This window comes from Hirundo rustica, chromosome 4 (genome assembly GCF_015227805.2).
Source record: "Hirundo rustica isolate bHirRus1 chromosome 4, bHirRus1.pri.v3, whole genome shotgun sequence".
Classification (NCBI taxonomy): domain Eukaryota; kingdom Metazoa; phylum Chordata; class Aves; order Passeriformes; family Hirundinidae; genus Hirundo; species Hirundo rustica.
The window spans coordinates 429104-448199 of record NC_053453.1 but is presented as its reverse complement, the minus strand read 5'-3'; the positions used below and the strand labels follow the sequence as shown (position 1 = coordinate 448199).

Genomic DNA, 19096 nt, shown 5'->3' with positions numbered 1-19096 from the left:
GGGTTTGGGGTCTCACTGCCATGGCACTGTGGGTGAAGCTGGCAGCCCCTCAGCCCGGGGGTGATGTGGGACTGGGATCAGGGCTGGATCTCCCTGTGTGGGTGAGGCTGGCAGCCCCTCAGCCCCTGAACCCCTGAATGATGTGGGACTGGGGTCAGGGCTGGATCTCCTGGTGTGGGTGACGCTGGCAGCCCCTGAACCCCTGAACCCCTGGGTGATGTGAGCTGGGGTCAGGGCTGGATCTCCCGGTGTGGGTGAGGCTGGCAGCCCCTGAACCTCTGAACCCCTGGGTGATGTGAGCTGGGATCAGGGCTGGATCTCCCGGTGTGGGTGAGGCTGGCAGCCCCTCAGCCCCTCAGCCCCTCAGCCCCTGCCGTCCCTCCGCAGTTCTGCCAGCCCAGCGGGTGGCAGCTCTTCCCCGAGAGGAACCCCCCAACCTTCTTCGTGGCCGTGCTGACCGACATCAACTCGGAGCGGCACTACTGCGCCTGCTTCACCTTCTGGGAGGCCGTGGAGAGCCCGCAGGTACCGGGGACAGCACGGGGACAGGGGGACATCACGGGGACAGGGGGACACCACGGGGACAGGGGGACACCATGGGGACACAACAGGGATGGAGATACCATGGGGACAGGGGGACAGCACGGGGACAGGGGGACAGCATGGGGACACCATGGGGACAGGGGGACATCACGGGGACATCACGGGGACAGGGGGACGTCACGGGGACACCATGGGGACAGGGGGACACCACGGGAACAAGGGTATACAGTGATATGGGGATACAGTAACATGGGAACACAGGGACATGGGGACATGGGGACATGGGGACGGGGACACAGGGACATCATGGGGACACGGGGACACAGGAACATGGGAACACAGGGACATGGGGACACGGGGACAACAAGGACATGGGGATAGGGGGACACAGGAACATGGGAACACAGGGACATGGGGATAGGGGGACACAGGGACACCACGGGGACATGGGGATATAGGAACATGGGAACACAGGGACCTGGGGACACGGGGACATGGGGATACAGAGACATGGGGACACGGGGACATGGGGATACAGAGACATGGGGACACAGGGACATGGTGACACAGGGACAGCACTGACAAGGAAGGATCCTGCTGCCTTTGGCTCTGGCCAGTGGTTCCTGCCTTCCGTGTGCCACAGGAATCCAGACCCTGGCACCGGGAGCTTGGGACAGCGAAGAGCATCCCTTAACCCCCAGCCCGGGCTGGTTTGTGTCTCCGCAGCCCCAGAGCCACGCCAGGAATGGTGAGGGCGAGGAGGAGGAGGAGGAGGCCTCGTCCCTGGTGCAGCCTGCCCAGCTCTTCGCTCCCAAGAGCCTGGTGCTGGTGTCGCGGCTGGACCACGCCGAGGTGTTCCGGGTGAGCGGCGCGGGGAGACGGGGAGCTGCGCTGGGAGAGGCTTCCCCGGCCGTGGGAGTGGGAGCAGGCTGGCACGGCCCCGTGGGAGCACAGTCCCGCCCTTGGCACGCCGCAGCTGCGGGGCCGGCGGCTGATCCCGCACGGCCGCGGGACACGGAGCAGCTGCCGGCGCCGCCGGGAAAGCCGTGGGGAACAGCTCGTTCTGGGAGCACTGTCTGTGCCAGCTGTGCTGGCTCCAAAGGTGCTGCATGGTGTGCCAGGGGAGGGCTGGGAGCTCTGCGGATTGGATCCGTGGGGACGGGGCTGGGAGCGTCCGGCCCGGAGAGGAGAAGGATCCAGGGAGAGCTTCCAGAACATTCCAGGGCCCGAAGGGGCTCCAGGAGAGCTGCAGAGGGGCTGGGGACAGGGAATGGAGGGACAGGACACAGGGAATGGCTCCCAGTGCCAGAGGGCAGCGCTGGATGGGAGCTTGGGAATCAGGAACTGCTGCCTGGACTGGGATTGCCAGAGCAGCTGTGGCTCATCCCCTGGATCCCTGGCAGTGCCCCAGGCCAGGCTGGACACTGGGGCTGGGGTGGGGACAGCGGGAGGTGTCCCTGGCCTTCCATGGAGTGGGAATTCTCTGAAATTTGGGGTCTGTTTTCCTAAGCCTGGGACAGCAGAGCAGGGTCCCGCCAGGTAAAAGCTGGTGCAGCTCCAGGGGACGGCGTCACCTCACTTGTTCCCAAAGACAGGGGTGTCCTGCCAGCTGCTCCCCTGGAACTGCCCAGAAACAGCCCCAGCTCCTCATCCCAGTGCCCAGCAATGTGAGCTTCACCTTCCCTCGTTATTCCAGCAGGCAGGGTTTCATCCTGCTCTTCCCTCAGGGGTTTATCCTGCTCTTCCCTCAGGGGTTTATCCTGCTCTTCCCTCAGGGGTTTATCCTGCTCTTCCCTCAGGGGTTTATCCTGCTCTTCCCTCTTTATTCCACTGTGCCAGAGCCTGCCTGGCCCTGCTCTCCAAATCCCAGGATTTGTGTTTTCCCTTTTCCTCGACGCCACGGGGTGATGGTTGGAAAACAACACCCCCAGGGTGCCTGGAACACAAATTCCTCGAATCCCTCATTGCCAGCTGCCCTGTGCTGGTGGCCCAGACTCCCTCTGAGCTGGGACCGCTGTTGCTTCCCAGCTGGAATGGGCTGTTTCCGTGGGAAGGGAGCCACAGGGAGCACCCAGGGCTGACCAGAGTCCGGGTGTGCTGTCGAGGGCGTCGCCCAGATTTCGGGCACCTCGGCCAGGCCTGGCTGGGAGAGGATCTCCTCCCATCCCTTCCTGGGGTTTGTGTGGCACCAGGAGTGCTGGGAGGCCGGAGCAGCCCGGCTGCCCCGGTCACCTCTGCTCCTGGAGCTTTGGAAAGCGCCTCGGCGCTGCTGCCACGGAGCTCTGGCCTTGGGGACACGTCTCCTGCTCTGCTGGGGTCACTGCAGGGATGGGGCCGTGCTCCTGGCCGGAATATCCCATCCCTGTGGGCCAGGACGACGCGGCGCTGGCATTCCCGGGGTGTGTCTGTGGCCGGGGACAAGCCCTGGGAGCGTCCCCAGCCCCTGGGCCTGCTCACACGTGCTCTGCTCCCCTCTGCAGAACAGCCTGGGGCTGATCTACACCATCTACGTGGACGGGCTGAGCGTGTCCCTGGAGAACGTCATCGGGAACCTGCTGACCTGCACCATCCCCATCACGGGGGGAGCGCAGGTGGGCGTCCCGCTGTCCCCGTCCTCGCTCCGTCCCCTCGGAGCCGAGCCCCGCTCCCGCTCCCCGTGCCGGGAGAGCCCGCTGGGCGCCGTGGGCAGGCTCTGGCTCCGTGCCCCGCTGCCTTCCCCAGCGCTGCCAAGCACAAATCCCCGCTCTGATCCTCAATTAGCCCAGGAGCTCCTGCCGCAGCTTCCCTGTGCCGGCTCCCGCTGCCTTGGGAGCCGGCGCCGGGGCCTCGACCAGCAGCTCCCGTGGGTGCTGGCCGATCCGTGCCGGCGTTCCCAGCTCCGTGGGCGCTCCCGGGGCCTGGCTCTGCGTTCTGAGAGCTGCTCCGAGTGGTCACGGGCCGTCTGTGACAGCAGGGCCAGGACAGCTGCAGGGACACGGGCCAGCAGGGCCGGGACAGCAGCCTGGAGCTCTCCTCGGGGCACTGTGCCTGTGTCTGTGCCAGGTCCTGTGTCTGTGCCAGGTCCTGTGCCAGGTCCTGTGCTTGGGGGCCTGAGGAGCAGCAGCTTCTCCTGGAGCTGAGGCCACCAAGCTGTCCCGTCAGAGCCATGTGTCCCTCCAGGCCAGCTGGGCTCAGCACACGGAGCTCCTTGGGCATGGCAGGGAGGGAAAGCCCAGCTGGAGCCCCTGGCAGCAGGCTGGGGCCAGCAGCGCTGTGCCCTGGAGCTGTCCTGCCCTGCTGGCCCCCGGGATGTCCCTGTGGATGTGTGCTTGTGTCCCCATGCGCCTTCCCCTGGCTGAGCTCCCCTTCTCCCAGCACAGAGTGCCAGGGGTGATCCCAGAGCCGGGCTGCTCCCATGGAGGAGCCTTGGCCAGGCTGGGACAGCACTGGGACACGGCAGGGGGTACTGGGAGAGCACTGGGACAGCACTGGGACACAGCAGGGGGCACTGGGACAGCACTGGGACAGCACTGGGACACAGCAGGGGGTACTGGGACAGCACTGGGACAGCACTGGGACAGCACTGGGACACAGCACGGGGTACTGGGACAGCACTGGGACAGCACTGGGACAGCACTGGGACACAGCAGGGGGTACTGGGACAGCACTGGGACAGCACTGGGACACAGCAGGGGGTACTGGGACAGCACTGGGACAGCACTGGGACAGCACTGGGACACAGCAGGGGGTACTGGGACAGCACTGGGACAGCACTGGGACACAGCAGGGGGTACTGGGACAGCACTGGGACAGCACTGTGACACAGCACGGGGCACTGGGACAGCACTGGGACAGCACTGGGACACAGCACGGGGCACTGGGACAGCACTGGGACAGCACTGGGACACAGCACGGGGCACTGGGACAGCACTGGGACAGCACTGGGACACAGCACGGGGCACTGGGACAGCACTGGGACAGCAGCACGGGGTACTGGGAGAGCACTGGGAGAGCACTGGGACAACACTGGGAGAGCACTGGGACACAGCACGGGGCACTGGGACAGCACTGGGACACAGCAGGGGGTACTGGGAGAGCACTGGGACAGCACTGGGACAGCAGCACAGGGTACTGGGAGAGCACTGGGACAGCACTGGGACACAGCAGGGGGTACTGGGACAGCACTGGGACAGCAGCACGGGGCACTGAGAGAGCACTGGGACAGCGACACAGGGTACTGGGACAACACTGGGAGAGCACAGGGAGGGCACCGTGGGGTACTGGGACAGCACTGGGACAGCAGCACAGGGTACTGGGACAACACCATGGGGCACTGGGAGAGCACTGGGAGAGCATCATGGGGCACTGGGACAGCAGCACAGGGTACTGGGACAGCAGCACAGGGCACTGGGACAGCACTGGGACAGCAGCACAGGGTACTGGGACAGCAGCACAGGGCACTGGGACAGCACTGGGACAGCAGCACCAGCCCCTGGTGCGTCCACAGGGGTTTTTCCCTCCCCGCTGTGCCGTGACCCCGAGGGAGCTTTCCCTGATCCTGTATCACAGCGGGCTTTGGGGCAGGGGCTGGGGCTCCTCCAGAGAAGCCGGCAGTGCTCCCGGGATCTGTGGGGCAGGGGTGGAGCAGAGCCAGGTGCTGCCCGTGCCAGGGCCGTGCCAGGTCCCTTCCCGTGGGATCTGCCCGGATCCGGCTCCTCCTGCCACCGTGGCTCGCTGGGCTTGGCGCAGATCCGTGCCCCCAGCTGGGGCAGGGTGGCTCAGCGCCGTGGGAACGGGGACCGTGTGACAGGAGGGACGCTTTGGGTGCTGGCCCTTCTCCTCCCGTGGCTTTCCTGCTCTCCCGCCGTGTGCAGCGCTCCTTCCCGGTGCCGTAGGCATGGCTTTCGCTCCGTGCCCGTGTCCGTGTCTCCTGTCCTGCTGTCCCTGCTGCTGTCCCTGCTGCTGTCCGTCCTGCCGTCCCTGTCCGTGTGTCCTAACTGACTGTGCTCTCTGTCTGTCCCACCTCAGCCTGACGCGGAGGACGAAGCCGTGGTACGAGCTCCTTTTCTTTCCCACCTTCTTTTCCCCACCGCTGCTCTGGGTCTGTCCCCTCGTTCGCAGCCTCTCTGTTAATTGCCGTGGTCCCGCTGGCCTCGGGGCACCCCGGGGTGTGTGTCCCCAGTGTCCCTGGGCTCTGAGTGCCGGGCGCACCTCTCTGGGCTGGTGACAGCCCAGCTGGGGGCTCTGGCTCCGCTCAGCACTGGATTTTGGGGCTGGGAGCTCCTGCAGGGAGGGGGCTGCAGTGGGAGCACTGCTCCAGCAGGAGGATTTTCCCCGGAGAGCAGCGGAAGGAGGAGCAGAGGGGCCTGGAGGCAGCCTGGGGACGTGCGAGTGTCCCTGGGAACAGCCCAGGGCTGGGAATATTCACAGGTGTCAGGGGAGAAGCAGCGATCCTGTGCCTGGGATCCATCCCTTCCCTCGGGATATTCCTTGGGATGTTCCTCAGATGTTCCTCAGGATATTCCTTGGGATGTTCCTCAGGATATTCCTTGGGATGTTCCTCAGGATGTTCCTCGGGATGTTCCTCAGGATGTTCCTCAGGATATTCCTCGGGATGTTCCTCAGGATATTCCTCAGGATGTTCCTCAGGATATTCCTCAGGATGTTCCTCAGGATATTCCTCGGGATGTTCCTCAGGATATTCCTTGGGATGTTCCTCGGGATGTTCCTCAGGATATTCCTTGGGATGTTCCTCGGGATGTTCCTCAGGATGTTCCTCAGGATATTCCTCAGGATATTCCTCAGGATGTTCCTCAGGATATTCCTCAGGATATTCCTCAGGATATTCCTCAGGATGTTCCTCGGGATATTCCTCGGGATATTCCTCGGGATGTTCCTCGGGATGTTCCTCAGGATATTCCTTGGGATGTTCCTCAGGATATTCCTCAGGATGTTCCTCAGGATATTCCTCAGGATGTTCCTCAGGATATTCCTCGGGATATTCCTCGGGATGTTCCTCAGGATATTCCTCGAGATATTCCTCGGGATGTTCCTCGGGATATTCCTCAGGATATTCCTTGGGGTATTCCTCAGGATGTTCCTCGGGATGTTCCTCAGGATGTTCCTCGGGATATTCCTCGGGATGTTCCTCAGGATATTCCTCGAGATATTCCTCGGGATGTTCCTCGGGATATTCCTCAGGATATTCCTTGGGGTATTCCTCAGGATGTTCCTCGGGATGTTCCTCGGGATATTCCTCAGGATATTCCTCAGGATATTCCTCAGGATGTTCCTCAGGATGTTCCTCGGGATGTTCCTCGGGATGTTCCTTCCACCGGAGAGGCCACAGAGCTGCGGCTGCTGCTGGGCACGGCCAGGCTGGGACAGGGGAGCGGCTCCCTGGGCTCCAGGGGCGTGGGAGAGGATCCAAATCCTATCAAATTCTGGGGAGCCTTGGAATCCTGGGAAACCGTCGTGTCCTGGAGAGTCCTCAAATCCTGGGGAGCCCCCAGATCCTGGGCAATCCTTGTGACCTGGAGACTCCTCGAGTTCTGGGGACTCCTCATGTCTTGGGGATCCCTCAAATCCTGGGGACCCCTCATGTCCTGGGGAGACCACAAACCCTGGAGAACTTTTGAATTCTGGGGAACCCTCATGACCTGGATACTCCTCACATCCTGGGGATCCCTCATTTCCTGGGGAACCCTCAAATCCTGGGGAACCCTCATGACCTGGATACTCCTCAGATCCTGGGGATCCCTCAAACCCTGGGGAGCCCTCGTGTCCCGGAGAGCGTCCCACCTCTCGCTGCGGATCTCGGGGCCCGTGGGACGCTGCTGGTGCTGGCTGGGGACGCTGCAGGCGGTGCTCTCCTTCCCCTCAGCCCAGGGACCCACTCGAGCACCCAGTGGGTGCTGTGGCAGCACCTTCTTCTCTCTTTCCCTTTCTCTTTCCCTATTTCTCTTTCTATTTCCCTCTTCCCACAGCTGATGAGGGTTGTGCTGGGGCACGGTGGCCGTGATCCCACGTCCAGTGGGGTCTGATTGTCCCTGCCCTGTGTCCAGCAGGGTCTGATTGTCCCTGTCCTGTGTCCAGCGGGGTCTGGCTGTCCCTGACTCTGTGTCCAGGGGGTCTGGCTGTCCCTGCCCTGTCCAGCAGGGTCTGGCTGTCCCTGTCCTGTGTCCAGCAGGGTCTGGCTGTCCCTGTCCTGTGTCCAGCAGGGTCTGGCTGTCCCTGACCCTGTGTCCAGCAGGGTCTGGCTGTCCCTGTCCTGTGTCCAGCAGGGTCTGGCTGTCCCTGTCCTGTGTCCAGCGGGGTCTGGCTGTCCCTGCCCTGTGTCCAGCAGGGTCTGGCTGTCCCTGACTCTGTGTCCAGGGGGTCTGGCTGTCCCTGCCCTGTGTCCAGCAGGGTCTGGCTGTCCCTGCCCTGTGTCCAGGGGGTCTGGCTGTCCCTGCCCTGTGTCCAGCAGGGTCTGGCTGTCCCTGACCCTGTGTCCAGCGGGGTCTGGCTGTCCCTGCCCTGTGTCCAGCAGGGTCTGGCTGTCCCTGACCCTGTGTCCAGCAGGGTCTGGCTGTCCCTGCCCTGTGTCCAGCAGGGTCTGGCTGTCCCTGACCCTGTGTCCAGCAGGGTCTGGCTGTCCCTGTCCTGTGTCCAGGGGGTCTGATTGTCCCTGCCCTGTGTCCAGGGGGTCTGGCTGTCCCTGCCCTGTGTCCAGCAGGGTCTGGCTGTCCCTGCCCTGTGTCCAGCAGGGTCTGGCTGTCCCTGTCCTGTGTCCAGCAGGGTCTGGCTGTCCCTGCCCTGTGTCCAGCAGGGTCTGGCTGTCCCTGTCCTGTGTCCAGCAGGGTCTGGCTGTCCCTGACCCTGTGTCCAGGGGGTCTGGCTGTCCCTGACTCTGTGTCCAGCAGGGTCTGGCTGTCCCTGCCCTGTGTCCAGCAGGGTCTGGCTGTCCCTGCCCTGTGTCCAACAACGTCTGGCTGTCCCTGCCCTGTGTCCAGCGGGGTCTGGCTGTCCCTGCCCTGTGTCCAGCAGGGTCTGGCTGTCCCTGCCCTGTGTCCAGCGGGGTCTGGCTGTCCCTGCCCTGTGTCCAGCAGGGTCTGACTGTCCCTGACTCTCTGTCCAGTGGATCTGGCTGTCCCTGCCCTGTGTCCAGCAGCGTCTGGCTGTCCCTGCCCTGTCCCTGTCCCTCTGTGGGTGGCCCTGGTGACCGGGTGTGTGTTTCCTTGCAGAGGACGATCTCGCTGGGAGCAGGGGACAGGCAGGTGATCCAGACCCCCATCAACGACTCTCTGCCCGTCAGCAGCTGCAGCGTGGCCCTTCTGTTCCGCCAGCTGGGTGAGACCTGTCCCCTCCCTGTCCCCTCCCTGTCCCCTCCCTGTCCCCTCCCTGTCCCCTCCCTGTCCCCGTGTCACCCAGGGTCCCTGCGGGTCAGCTCCCTCACGTGGCTCTGAGCGCTGGCCCGGCTGTGCCATCCCTTTTCCAGGGGGGTGGGATTGGGGCTGGGCTCTGGAGGATCAGCCCAGGGCTACCACTGGCCTTGTGCCCCCCAGGGAAGGCCACCAGCCCCCCAGGGAAGCCACCAGCCCCCCAGAGGGACAGAGCATCTCCAGGAAGGGGGGAGCACACCTGGCAGTGACCAGAACCAGGAGAGGCCCCTTGGGGGGTGCTGGGCTCCTCTCCTGGCAGGGTGCAGGCGTGGGGAGGGGGATCAGGGGGTCTCTGAGGGGTGTCAGAGGTTCCCCCCGTCCCTGAGCCCCGTGCTGTGCCCTGCCCAGGCATCACCAACGTGCTGTTCCTGTTCTGCGCGGCGCTGACCGAGCACAAGATCCTGTTCCTCTCCAGCAGCTACCAGAGGCTGACGGACGCCTGCCGGGCCCTGCTGGCTCTCATGTTCCCCCTCAAGTACAGGTGAGGCTCCCCGAGCTGTGCCAGCTGTGCCAGCCGTGCCCCTGTCCCACCCTCGGTGCCTCCCAGGCTCCGGGGAATAACCGGGAATCTCCCGGCGCTGCCTCCCTCGTCTGCCGAGCGCAGCGGGCTCTGGCACTGGAGGCAGTGCTGGGAAATGTCCTCTCCTTCCTGCTGAGCAGGGGCAGCACCCAGGGCAGGGCTGGAGCTGTGCTAGGGAAGCTCAGGTCGGATTTTGGGAAAGGTTCTCCCCCAGAGGGTGCTGGCACTGCCCAGGCTCCCCAGGGAATGGGCACGGCCCCGGAGCTCCAGGAGGCTTTGGACAGGCTGGGACTGTTGGGGGGTCTGTGCAGGATCCATGACCCCTGAGGGCCCTGCAGCTCAGGAGGTTCCCTGGGCAGGGCTGAGGTGTTCCCAGCAGTGTCTGTGCCACCCTGGTGACTCCTGTGGGATGGGCGGAACCGCGCTCGCCCCGGGGAGCTGGGAACGCCCCACGGGGATGGGAGCACAGCCCTGGCAGCGCCGGGGCTCCTGGGGCTCTGCTGGGACAGAAGGGATGGGAGGTTCCTGCCCTGCTCCCGTCCCCAGGCTGCAGAGAGGCTGTTGGTGTCCCAGGGGAACCTTCCTTTCCACGGAGTTACGGAATCCCTGAGGCTGGGAAAGCCCTCTGGGATCACCGAGTCCCAGCTGTGCCCGATCCCCAGCCCAGAGCCCTGAGTGCCAGCTCCAGGGATTCCCTGGACACCTCCAGGGATGGGCACTGCAAACCACCCTGGGCAGTTCCAGGGCCTAACCTCCCTTTCTGTGGAGAATTTTTCCTGAAATTCTTCTTTTGGAGTTAATGGCTGTGCTGGAAACCTTTTCCTTGGTCAGACTTTGATTATAATCCGACAGACGGGGGAATCATGGATATCAAATTATCCAGGATAATTCGGGTGGGAAAGGACCCCAGAGCCCCCCAGTGCCACCCGTGCCATGGCAGGGACACCTCCCACTGTCCCCACCCCAGCCCCAGTGTCCAGCCTGGCCTGGGGCACTGCCAGGGATCCAGGGGATGATCCACAGCTGCTCTGGCAATCCCAGCCCAGGCAGCAATTCCTGATTCCCAAGCTCCCATGCAGCGCTGCCCTCTGGCACTGGGAGCCATTCCCTGTGTCCTGTCCCTCCATTCCCTGTCCCCAGCCCCTCTGCAGCTCTCCTGGAGCCCCTTTGGGCCCTGGAATGTTCTGGAAGCTCTCCCTGGAGCCTTCCCCTCTCCAGAGGAACATTCCCAGCTCTCCCAGCCTGGATCTATCTCCTCTGCAAGAAATCAATGAACCGAGGGGCTTCACTTGGAGTCTGAGGAAACCATCAAGGGTTTCCCTTCCCTTCTCTCTCTCTTCACTCTCCCCGTTTTCCATGAAAATCCCTCTGAATGGATTCTGAGTGTCCCCAGTCCCAGAATCCTGAAGCGGTTTGGGTGGGAAGGGAGCTCAGAGCTCACTTCAGGAACACCTCCCACCATCCCAGAGTGCTCCAGTCCTTCCTCGGACATTCCAGGGATCCAGGGGATGATCCACAGCTGCTCTGGCAATCCCAGCCCAGGCAGCAATTCCTGATTCCCAAGCTCCCATCCAGCGCTGCCCTCTGGCACTGGGAGCCATTCCCTGTGTCCTGTCCCTCCATTCCCTGTCCCCAGCCCCTCTCAGGGCATTCCCAGGGATTTTCACGCAGCCTTTGGGAGCTCTGTGGCCGTGGTGCCCGAGGGGCGCCCTGGGCACCGCTCTGGAGCCGGGATGGTGTCCGGGTTGGGATGTGGGGCAGGGCCGGGATGGCCGCAGTGGGGCCGTGCCTGGGGCTGCCTCTGAGGCTGCTGCCTCTGCGGCTGTTTCTGGTTGCAGTTTCACCTACGTGCCCATCCTGCCCGCCCAGCTGCTGGAGGTGCTGAGCACCCCCACGCCCTTCATCATCGGCGTGCACTCCATCTTCCAGTCGGAGACGCAGGAGCTGGTGAGAGGCCACGGTCCCTGGGGCCAGGGGACAGCACGGGCAGCGTGGGTGGCACACCCTCGGGTGGCAGCTGTGGGATCGGGTGTGGGATGGCTCACCTGGATTAGCCATTCCCTGTGGGATCAGGTGTGGGGGCGTGTCCCAGCCGTGTCCCAGCCCTGTCACAGCCGTGTCCCAGCCGTGTCCCAGCCGTGTCCCAGCTCTGTCCCAGCTCTGTCCCAGCCGTGTCCCAGCCGTGTCCCAGCCGTGTCCCAGCCGTGTCCCAGCTCTGTCCCAGCTCTGTCCCAGCCGTGTCCCAGCCGTGTCCCAGCCCTGTCCCAGCCGTGTCCCAGCCGTGTCCCAGCCGTGTCCCAGCCGTGTCCCAGCCCTGTCCCAGCTCTGTCCCAGCCGTGTCCCAGCCGTGTCCCAGCCCTGTCCCAGCTCTGTCCCAGCCCTGTCCCAGCCCTGTCCCAGCCGTGTCCCAGCCGTGTCCCAGCCCTGTCCCGCTCTCCCAGCTGGACGTGGTGATCGCGGATCTGGACGGCGGCACCGTCACCGTGCCCGAGTGCGTGCACGTCTCGCTGCTCCCGGAGCCGCTGCTGCAGCAGACCCGGGAAGCGCTGTCCATGGTGAGAGCCGCGGCGTTCCCCGGGAACGGAGCGGGGGCTGCTCTGCCAGCAGGGATCCTGCCTTGGGAACCCCTGCCTTGGGAACCCCTGCCTTGGGAATCCCTGCCTTGGGAACCCCTGCCTTGGGAACCCCTGCCTTGGGAACCCCTGCCTTGGGAATTCTTACCTTGGGAATCCCTGCCTTGGGAATTCTTACCTTGGGAATCCCTGCCTTGGGAACCCCTGCCTTGGGAATTCTTACCTTGGGAATTCTTACCTTGGGAATCCCTACCTTGGGAATTTCTGTCTTCCATTCCCTGGGATCCTGTCCATGCCCTGGGATCCTGTCCATGCCCTGGGATCCTGCCCATTCCCTGGGATCCTGTCCATGCCCTGGGATCCTGTCCATGCCCTGGGATCCTGTCCATGCCCTGGGATCCTGTCCATTCCTTGGGACCCTGTCCCCGGGCCCATTCCTGATCCGATGCCCTCGGGAATGACACGCATTTCCGTGGGAGCTGGGAGCGGAGCAGCCGGGGTTCCTCTGTGTGATTCCTGCCTCGGGGTGCTGCTGTCCCTGTCGGGATTCCCGACTGTGCCCGTTCCCAATCCCTCCGGTGTCCAGCAGTGCCACGGGAGGGGGGTTCCTTTGGCAGAGGTTTGTGGGCGTGCGGCGCTGGCTCCCGGCCCGGGGCAGGAAGCAGCTGTGTTCCTGGCTGCTGCTGGAGCAGCTCCTGCTCCTCCTGGGGGCTGCAGGAGGGGCTCCCCCTTCCCTGGGATCCCAGTGCCTCCCCAAGGCGGCTCGGAGCGTTCCTGAACCCCCCTGCTTTGTCCCCGAGCCCCTCGGGGGTCTCTGGGAAATCTCCTTGGCTTCTCCAGCCGGGATGGGGCTGAGCTGAGGGTCCTCCCTGGGCAGGTCCTGGACCCCGAGCTGGAGGTGGCCGACCTCGCCTTCCCCCCTTCCACCATTTCCGTCTCCTCCCTCAAGATGCAGGTGAGTGGTGGGAGGGGGATTGTCCCTGGGTGAGGGGCTGTCCCCATGGATACCCCAGAGCATGAGGGATTGTCCCCTGGGTGAGGGGCTGTCCCCATGGATACCCCAGAGCATGAGGGATTGTCCCTGGGTGAGGGGCTGTCCCCATGGATACCCCAGAGCATGAGGGATTGTCCCTGGGTGAGGGGCTGTCCCCATGGATACCCCAGAGCATGAGGGATTGTCCCCTGGGTGAGGGGCTGTCCCCAGGGACACCCCAGGGACACCCCAGAGCATGAGGGGCTGTTCCCAGGGACACCCAGGAGAGGAGGGAGGTTGTCCCTGGGACACCCAGGACAGGAGGGGGATTGTCCCTGGGTGAGGGGCTGTCTCCAGGGACACCCCAGGGACACCCCAGAGCATGAGGGGCTGTCCCCAGGGACACCCAGGAGAGGAGGGGGATAGTCCCTGGGACATCCAGGAGAGGAGGGGGATTGTCCCTGGGACACCCAGGACAGGAGGGGGATTGTCCCTGGGTGAGGGGCTGTCCCCAGAGACACCCCAGAGCACGAGGGTCATTCCCAGGGCCATCCCAGCTCTCCCACACCATTCCACCCCTGTGTCCATCCCAGTCCCCTGCTCCAGCCCTGGCTGGATCCTGCAGTGCCGTGGGCTCGGGGTTCACATCCAGGCCGGAGCAGGCGGGGAGTGTTTGGCCTTGCAGCACTCCCGGAGCTGTGCAGCTCCCTGTCCTGGCCGGAGGAGCTCTCTGCAGCTCTCTGTCCTGGGCAGAGCAGCGAATCCTGGCTGCCGCGTCCCTTTGCCCGCAACCTCGGCCTCGTTCCCGCCCCGCGCGCTCCCCGCGAGCCCAGGCCGTGCTTCCCCGTTGCAGGACAAGGAGATCCGGGCCGTGTTCCTGCGCCTGTTTGCTCAGCTGCTGCAGGGTTACCGCTGGTGCCTGCACATCATCCGCATCCACCCCGAGCCCGTCATCCGCTTCCACAAGGTGAGGGCCGGGATGGGGCGGCCGAGTCCGGGAAACGCTCCCGGCTTTGCGGGCCGCGACCTCCCCGACGTCCCTGCCCTGCACCTGCATCCGTCCCGAGGTTCCCCGGGGCGGGCAGCGCTTCCCTGCTCCTGCACGGAGTGTCCGGGTGGAGCTGGGGGTGCGGGAGGATCTTGGCATGGCTGAGGGACCACCTGCAGTCCTCTGGCCCTGCGTCCCTGAGGACCTCTGGCCTTGTATCCCTGTGTCCCTGTGTCTCTGTGTCCCTGTATTCCTGTGCTCCTGTGTCCCTGAGGACCTCTGGCCTTGTATGCCTGTGTCCCTGTGTCTCTGTGTCCCTGTATTCCTGTGCTCCTGTGTCCCCGAGTCCCTCTGGCCCTGTGTCCCTGAGGACCTCTGGCCTTGTATCCCTGTGTCCCTGTGTCTCTGTGTCCCTGTATTCCTGTGCTCCTGTGTCCCCAAGTCCCTCTGGCCCTGTGTCCCTGAGGACCTCTGGCCTTGTGTCCCTGTGTCCCTGTGTCTCTGTGTCCCTGTATTCCTGTGCTCCTGTGTCTCTGTGTCCCTGTATTCCTGTGCTCCAGTGTCCCCGAGTCCCTCTGGACCTGTGTCCCTGTGTCCCCATGTCCCTGTGCCCCCGTGTCCCTGCATCCCTCTGTCCTGTGTCTCTGTGTCCCTGTGTCCCCGTGTCCCTGTGCCCCTGTGTCCCTGCATCCCTCTGTCCTGTGTCTCTGTGCCCCTGTGTCCCCATGTCCCTGTGTCCCCATGTCCCTGTATTCCTGTGCCCCTATATTCCTGTGTCCCCATGTCCCTGTGCCTTCTGTCCTTGTATTCCTGTCCCCGTGTCCCCATGTCCCTATGTCCCTGTATTCCTGTGTCCCCATGTCCCTGTGCCCCCCTGTCCCTGCATCCTTCTGTCCTGTGTCTCTGTGCCCCTGTGTCCCTCTGTCCCGTATTCCTGTGCCCCTATATTCCTGTGTCCCTATGTCCCTGTGCCTTCTGTCCTTGTATTCCTGTCCCCGTGTCACCGTGTCCCTGTGTCCGTGTGTCCCCATGTCCTGTATTCCTGTGTCCTGTGTCCCCATGTCCCCGTGTCCTCTGTCCCTGTGCCCTTATGTCCCTGTGTCCCTGTATTCCTGTGTCCCCATGTCCCTATATTCCCCGTGTCCCTGTATTCCTGTGTCCCCATGTCCCTGTGTCCTTGTGTCTCCATATCCCCATGTCCTATGTCCCCATGTTTCCATGTCCCTGTATTCCCCGTGTCCCTGTATTCCTGTGTCCCCATATCCCTGTGTCCTTGTGTCTCCATATCCCCATGTCCTATGTCCCCATGTTTCCATGTCCCTGTATTCCCCGTGTCCCTGTATTCCTGTGTCCCCATATCCCCGTGTCCCCATGTTTCCGTGTTCCTGTATTCCCATGTCCCCATATCCCCGTGTCCCCATATCCCTGTGTCCCCATGTCCCCGTGTCCCCATATCCCCGTGTCCCCATATCCCCGTGTCCCCATGTCCCCGTGTCCCCATATCCCCGTGTCCCCATATCCCTCTGTCCCCATATCCCCGTGTCCCCATGTCCCCGTGTCCCCATATCCCCGTGTCCCCATGTCCCCGTGTCCCCATATCCCTGTGTCCCCATATCCCTGTGTCCCCATATCCCCATGTCCCCATGTCCCCGTGTCCCCATATCCCTGTGTCCCCATATCCCTGTGTCCCCATGTTTCCATATCCCTGTGTCCCCATATCCCTGTGTCCCCATGTCCCCATATCCCTGTGTCCCCATGTCCCCGTGTCCCCATGTCCCCGTGTCCCCGTGTCCCCGTGTCCCTGTGTCCCCATATCCCCGTGTCCCCATATCCCCGTGTCCCCATATCCCCATGTCCCCATGTCCCCGTGTCCCCGTGCCCTGCCTGTGCGTGCCCAGCTGACACCAGCGCCCTTCCCTTGCCGCTCACCCTGCTGCCTGGGCCAGGGGCTCTGTTCCGTGCCAGCCCTGTCCCTGCAGGCGGGCGGCACGGGGCAGGAGGTGGCGGCGTCCCGGCGCCCGCGTGCCCGGTGTCCCGGCGCCGATGGCTCTGCCCTTCCCTCCGCAGGCGGCGTTCCTGGGCCAGCGGGGGCTCACGGAGGACGATTTCCTCACCAAGGTGCTGGAGGGGATGGCCTTCGCCGGCTTTGTCACCGAGCGCGGCGCTCCCTACCGCCCCATCGACCTCTTCGACGAGGTGAGGCCGGGACGGCTGCCCTGCGCGGATCCGGGGGATCGGCGGATCCGGGGGGATCGGCAGATCCGGGGGGATCGGCGGATCCAGGGGGATCAGCCGGGGCTGAGAGGGATCCGCTGGGGCTGAGAGGGATCTGCAGGTCCAGGGGGATCCACTGGGGCTGAGAGGGATCTGCAGATCCGGGGGGATCAGCCGGGGCTGAGAGGGATCTGCTGAGGCTGAGAGGGATCTGCAGATCCAGGGGAATCAGCCAGGGCTGAGTGGGATCTGCAGATCCATTGGGGTCTGCCCTGGCCTGAGCAGGATCTGCCCTGGCCTGAACAGAATCTGCCAGGGTCTGAGCAGGATCTGCCAGGGTCTGAGTGGGATCTGCCAGGGTCTGAGTGTGATATGCCAGGGTCTGAGTGGGATCAGCCATGCCCTGAGCAGGATCTGCTGGGGTCTGAGTGGGATCAGCCATGGCCTGAGCGGGATCTGAGCAGGATCTGCCAGGATCTGAGTGCGATATGCCAGGGTCTGAGCAGGATCTGCCAGGGTCTGAGCAGGATCTGCCAGGGTCTGAGCGGGATCTGCCAGGATCTGAGTGGGATCTGCCGGGGTCTGAGTGGGATCAGCCATGCCCTGAGCAGGATCAGCCATGCCCTGAGCAGGATCTGCCATGCCCTGAGCAGGATCAGCCGGGGTCTGAGTGGGATATGCCGGGGTCTGAGCAGGATCTGCCATGGCCTGAGCAGGATCAGCCATGCCCTGAGCAGGATCTGCCGGGGTCTGAGTGGGATCAGCCATGCCCTGAGCAGGATCTGCCATGCCCTGAGCAGGATCTGCCGGGGTCTGAGTGGGATCAGCCATGCCCTGAGCAGGATCTGCCATGCCCTGAGCAGGATCTGCCGGGGTCTGAGTGGGTCTCCTGAGCGGGATCTGCCCTGTCCCCGGTTTGGGAGAGGCTCTGGAGCTGCTCTGGAGCTGCTCCTGTCTCCCGTGTCCTCCCCAGCTCGTGGCCTACGAGGTGAAGCGCATGAAGGCGGAGGAGGGGAACAAGCAGAAAATCCTGAGGCACATCAAGGAGCTGGCGGAGAAACTCTACAAAAACGTGAGTCCTGGAGGCCCCGGGCAGCAGTGGGGATGTGCTGGGGGCTGTGGGGCAGGGAGAGCCCCTCCAGGCCTGGGCTCCTGGCCACTGTCCTCCCTGCACCGCTCCTGGTGACGGATCCTGTCCCTCCTTGCGCTGTCACGTGTGCCCAGGCGCCTCCTCACGTGCCCAGACGTCCTGGGAGTGGGATTAAAGGATCACAGAATCCCAGAACCACCGAGGCTGGAAAAGACCCCCAGGGCTACCCAGTCCCAGCTGTGCCCGCTGCCCACCCTGTCCCCAGCCCAGAGCCCTGAGTGCCACCTCCAGAATTCCTTGGACACCTCCGGGGATGGGCACTGCAAACCTCCCTGGGCAGTTCCGAGGCCCGATCGCCCTTTTCCATGGGGAAATTCCTGCTGCTGTCCTCCCCGGGCGCGGTTTCCCGTGGCACCCGGGGGCAGCAGCGCCCGCTGTGCCACAGCTCCGCGTCCCTGGGGCTCGGGGCGGAGCCGGGCGCTCCTGCCCCACGGCGAGCCCGGCGCTGAGCGCGTGTCCCCGGCAGGAGAACCCCTACCCCGCCGTGACCATGCACAAGGTGCAGAAGCCCGCGGAGGGCTCTCACCTGCGCCTGCACCAGCGGCCCTTCCCGCGCCTGGACGAGGGCACGGTGCAGTGGATCATCGACCAGGCCACGGCCAAGCTGCACGCCGCGCCGCCCGCCGTCAGGGCCGAGAAGAAGTGCATGGTGCCCTCGGGGCCCCCCATCGGTACCTGGGGCACGGGGGGGAGCCTGCTTTGGGGGGCTGTGGGGGGCACGGTGCCCTCTGGGCCCCCCATCGGTACCTGGGGCACGGGGGGGGAGCCTGCTTTGGGGGGCTGTGGGGGGCACGGTGCCCTCAGGACCCCCATGGGTATGTGGGGCATGGGGGGGACTGTCCTGGGGGGCTGTGGGGGGAATGGTGCCCTCAGGACCCCCATTGATGTGTGGGGCACAGGGACCCTGCTTTGGGGGGCTGCTGGAGGCCATGGTGCCCTCCGGACCCCCACGGGTACGTGGGACACAGGGACCCTGTCCTGGGTCACACCACAGGAGTAAAACATGGAGAAACAGCAGCTCCTTGGTGTCCCGACGCCCTGCCGTGGTCCCCTGGAGCGGGGGGACACCGTGTGCCCCCCAGGGCCGCGGGTCCCACCCCCCTGGGCTGACGGGAATCTCTTCCCAGCTGCCATCCTGGAGCGCAACGGGAACGCCCTGGCCAACAGCGCGCGGCGCCTGGAGGTGGTCAGGAACTGCATCTCCTACGTCTTCGAGAACAAGATGCTGGAGGCCAAAAAGGTGCGGGGGGGGCTCAGGGTGGGGCTCGGTGTCCTCTGTGCATGGAGGGGGCGTTCCTGTCCTGTCCCCACGTCCTGCTGCTTGGCTGAGGGTCACTCAGTTGTGGATTCACGGAGTTACGGGGGTCGGAAGATCCCTCTGAGCTCACCGAGTCCAACCGTCCCCGTCACTGCCAAGGCCGCCGCTGCCATGTCCCCGAGTGCCACGTCCACAGGGCCCCGAAATCCCTGCAGGGACGGGCACTCCAAACCTCCCCGGGCAGCTCCTGCCACTGGCCCTTTGCAGGAAGAAACTGCTCCTGATGTCCACCCCGAGCCCCCCCTGGCACGGCTGGAATCTGTTCCCTCTCCTCTGTGGAGCAGAGCCCCGCTCCCACTGGGATTGGGAATCCCTCTGGGACCGTCGAGTCCCAGCGCTGCCGGCCCGTGCCCTGTCCCCTCCCTGGTGTTCCTGGGGTTTTGGCCGGCGGCTCCACTCCGGCCCGGCTCCTGCT

General features: G+C 64.5%; 1 protein-coding gene across 6 annotated transcripts in view; it reads left to right on the top strand.

Annotated features, from left to right (window-relative positions):
- The window catches only part of SBF1 (SET binding factor 1), a 77558-nt gene that overhangs the window by 36558 nt on the left and 21904 nt on the right, over positions 1 to 19096 (top strand). For 3 of the 6 annotated variants that reach the window (XM_040061499.2, XM_058420398.1, XM_040061495.2), the window contains exons 3-16: positions 388 to 525; positions 1270 to 1404; positions 3024 to 3134; positions 5551 to 5574; positions 8748 to 8853; positions 9294 to 9426; positions 11304 to 11412; positions 11907 to 12020; positions 12916 to 12993; positions 13865 to 13978; positions 16067 to 16195; positions 17187 to 17285; positions 17830 to 18034; positions 18491 to 18603. In XM_040061499.2, the coding sequence (XP_039917433.1) occupies positions 388 to 525; positions 1270 to 1404; positions 3024 to 3134; positions 5551 to 5574; positions 8748 to 8853; positions 9294 to 9426; positions 11304 to 11412; positions 11907 to 12020; positions 12916 to 12993; positions 13865 to 13978; positions 16067 to 16195; positions 17187 to 17285; positions 17830 to 18034; positions 18491 to 18603 (1608 nt within the window). The remainder of the gene's footprint in view (positions 1 to 387; positions 526 to 1269; positions 1405 to 3023; positions 3135 to 5550; positions 5575 to 8747; positions 8854 to 9293; positions 9427 to 11303; positions 11413 to 11906; positions 12021 to 12915; positions 12994 to 13864; positions 13979 to 16066; positions 16196 to 17186; positions 17286 to 17829; positions 18035 to 18490; positions 18604 to 19096) is intronic. The other 3 variants (XM_040061500.2, XM_058420399.1, XM_040061498.2) reach the window with 1 other exon arrangement.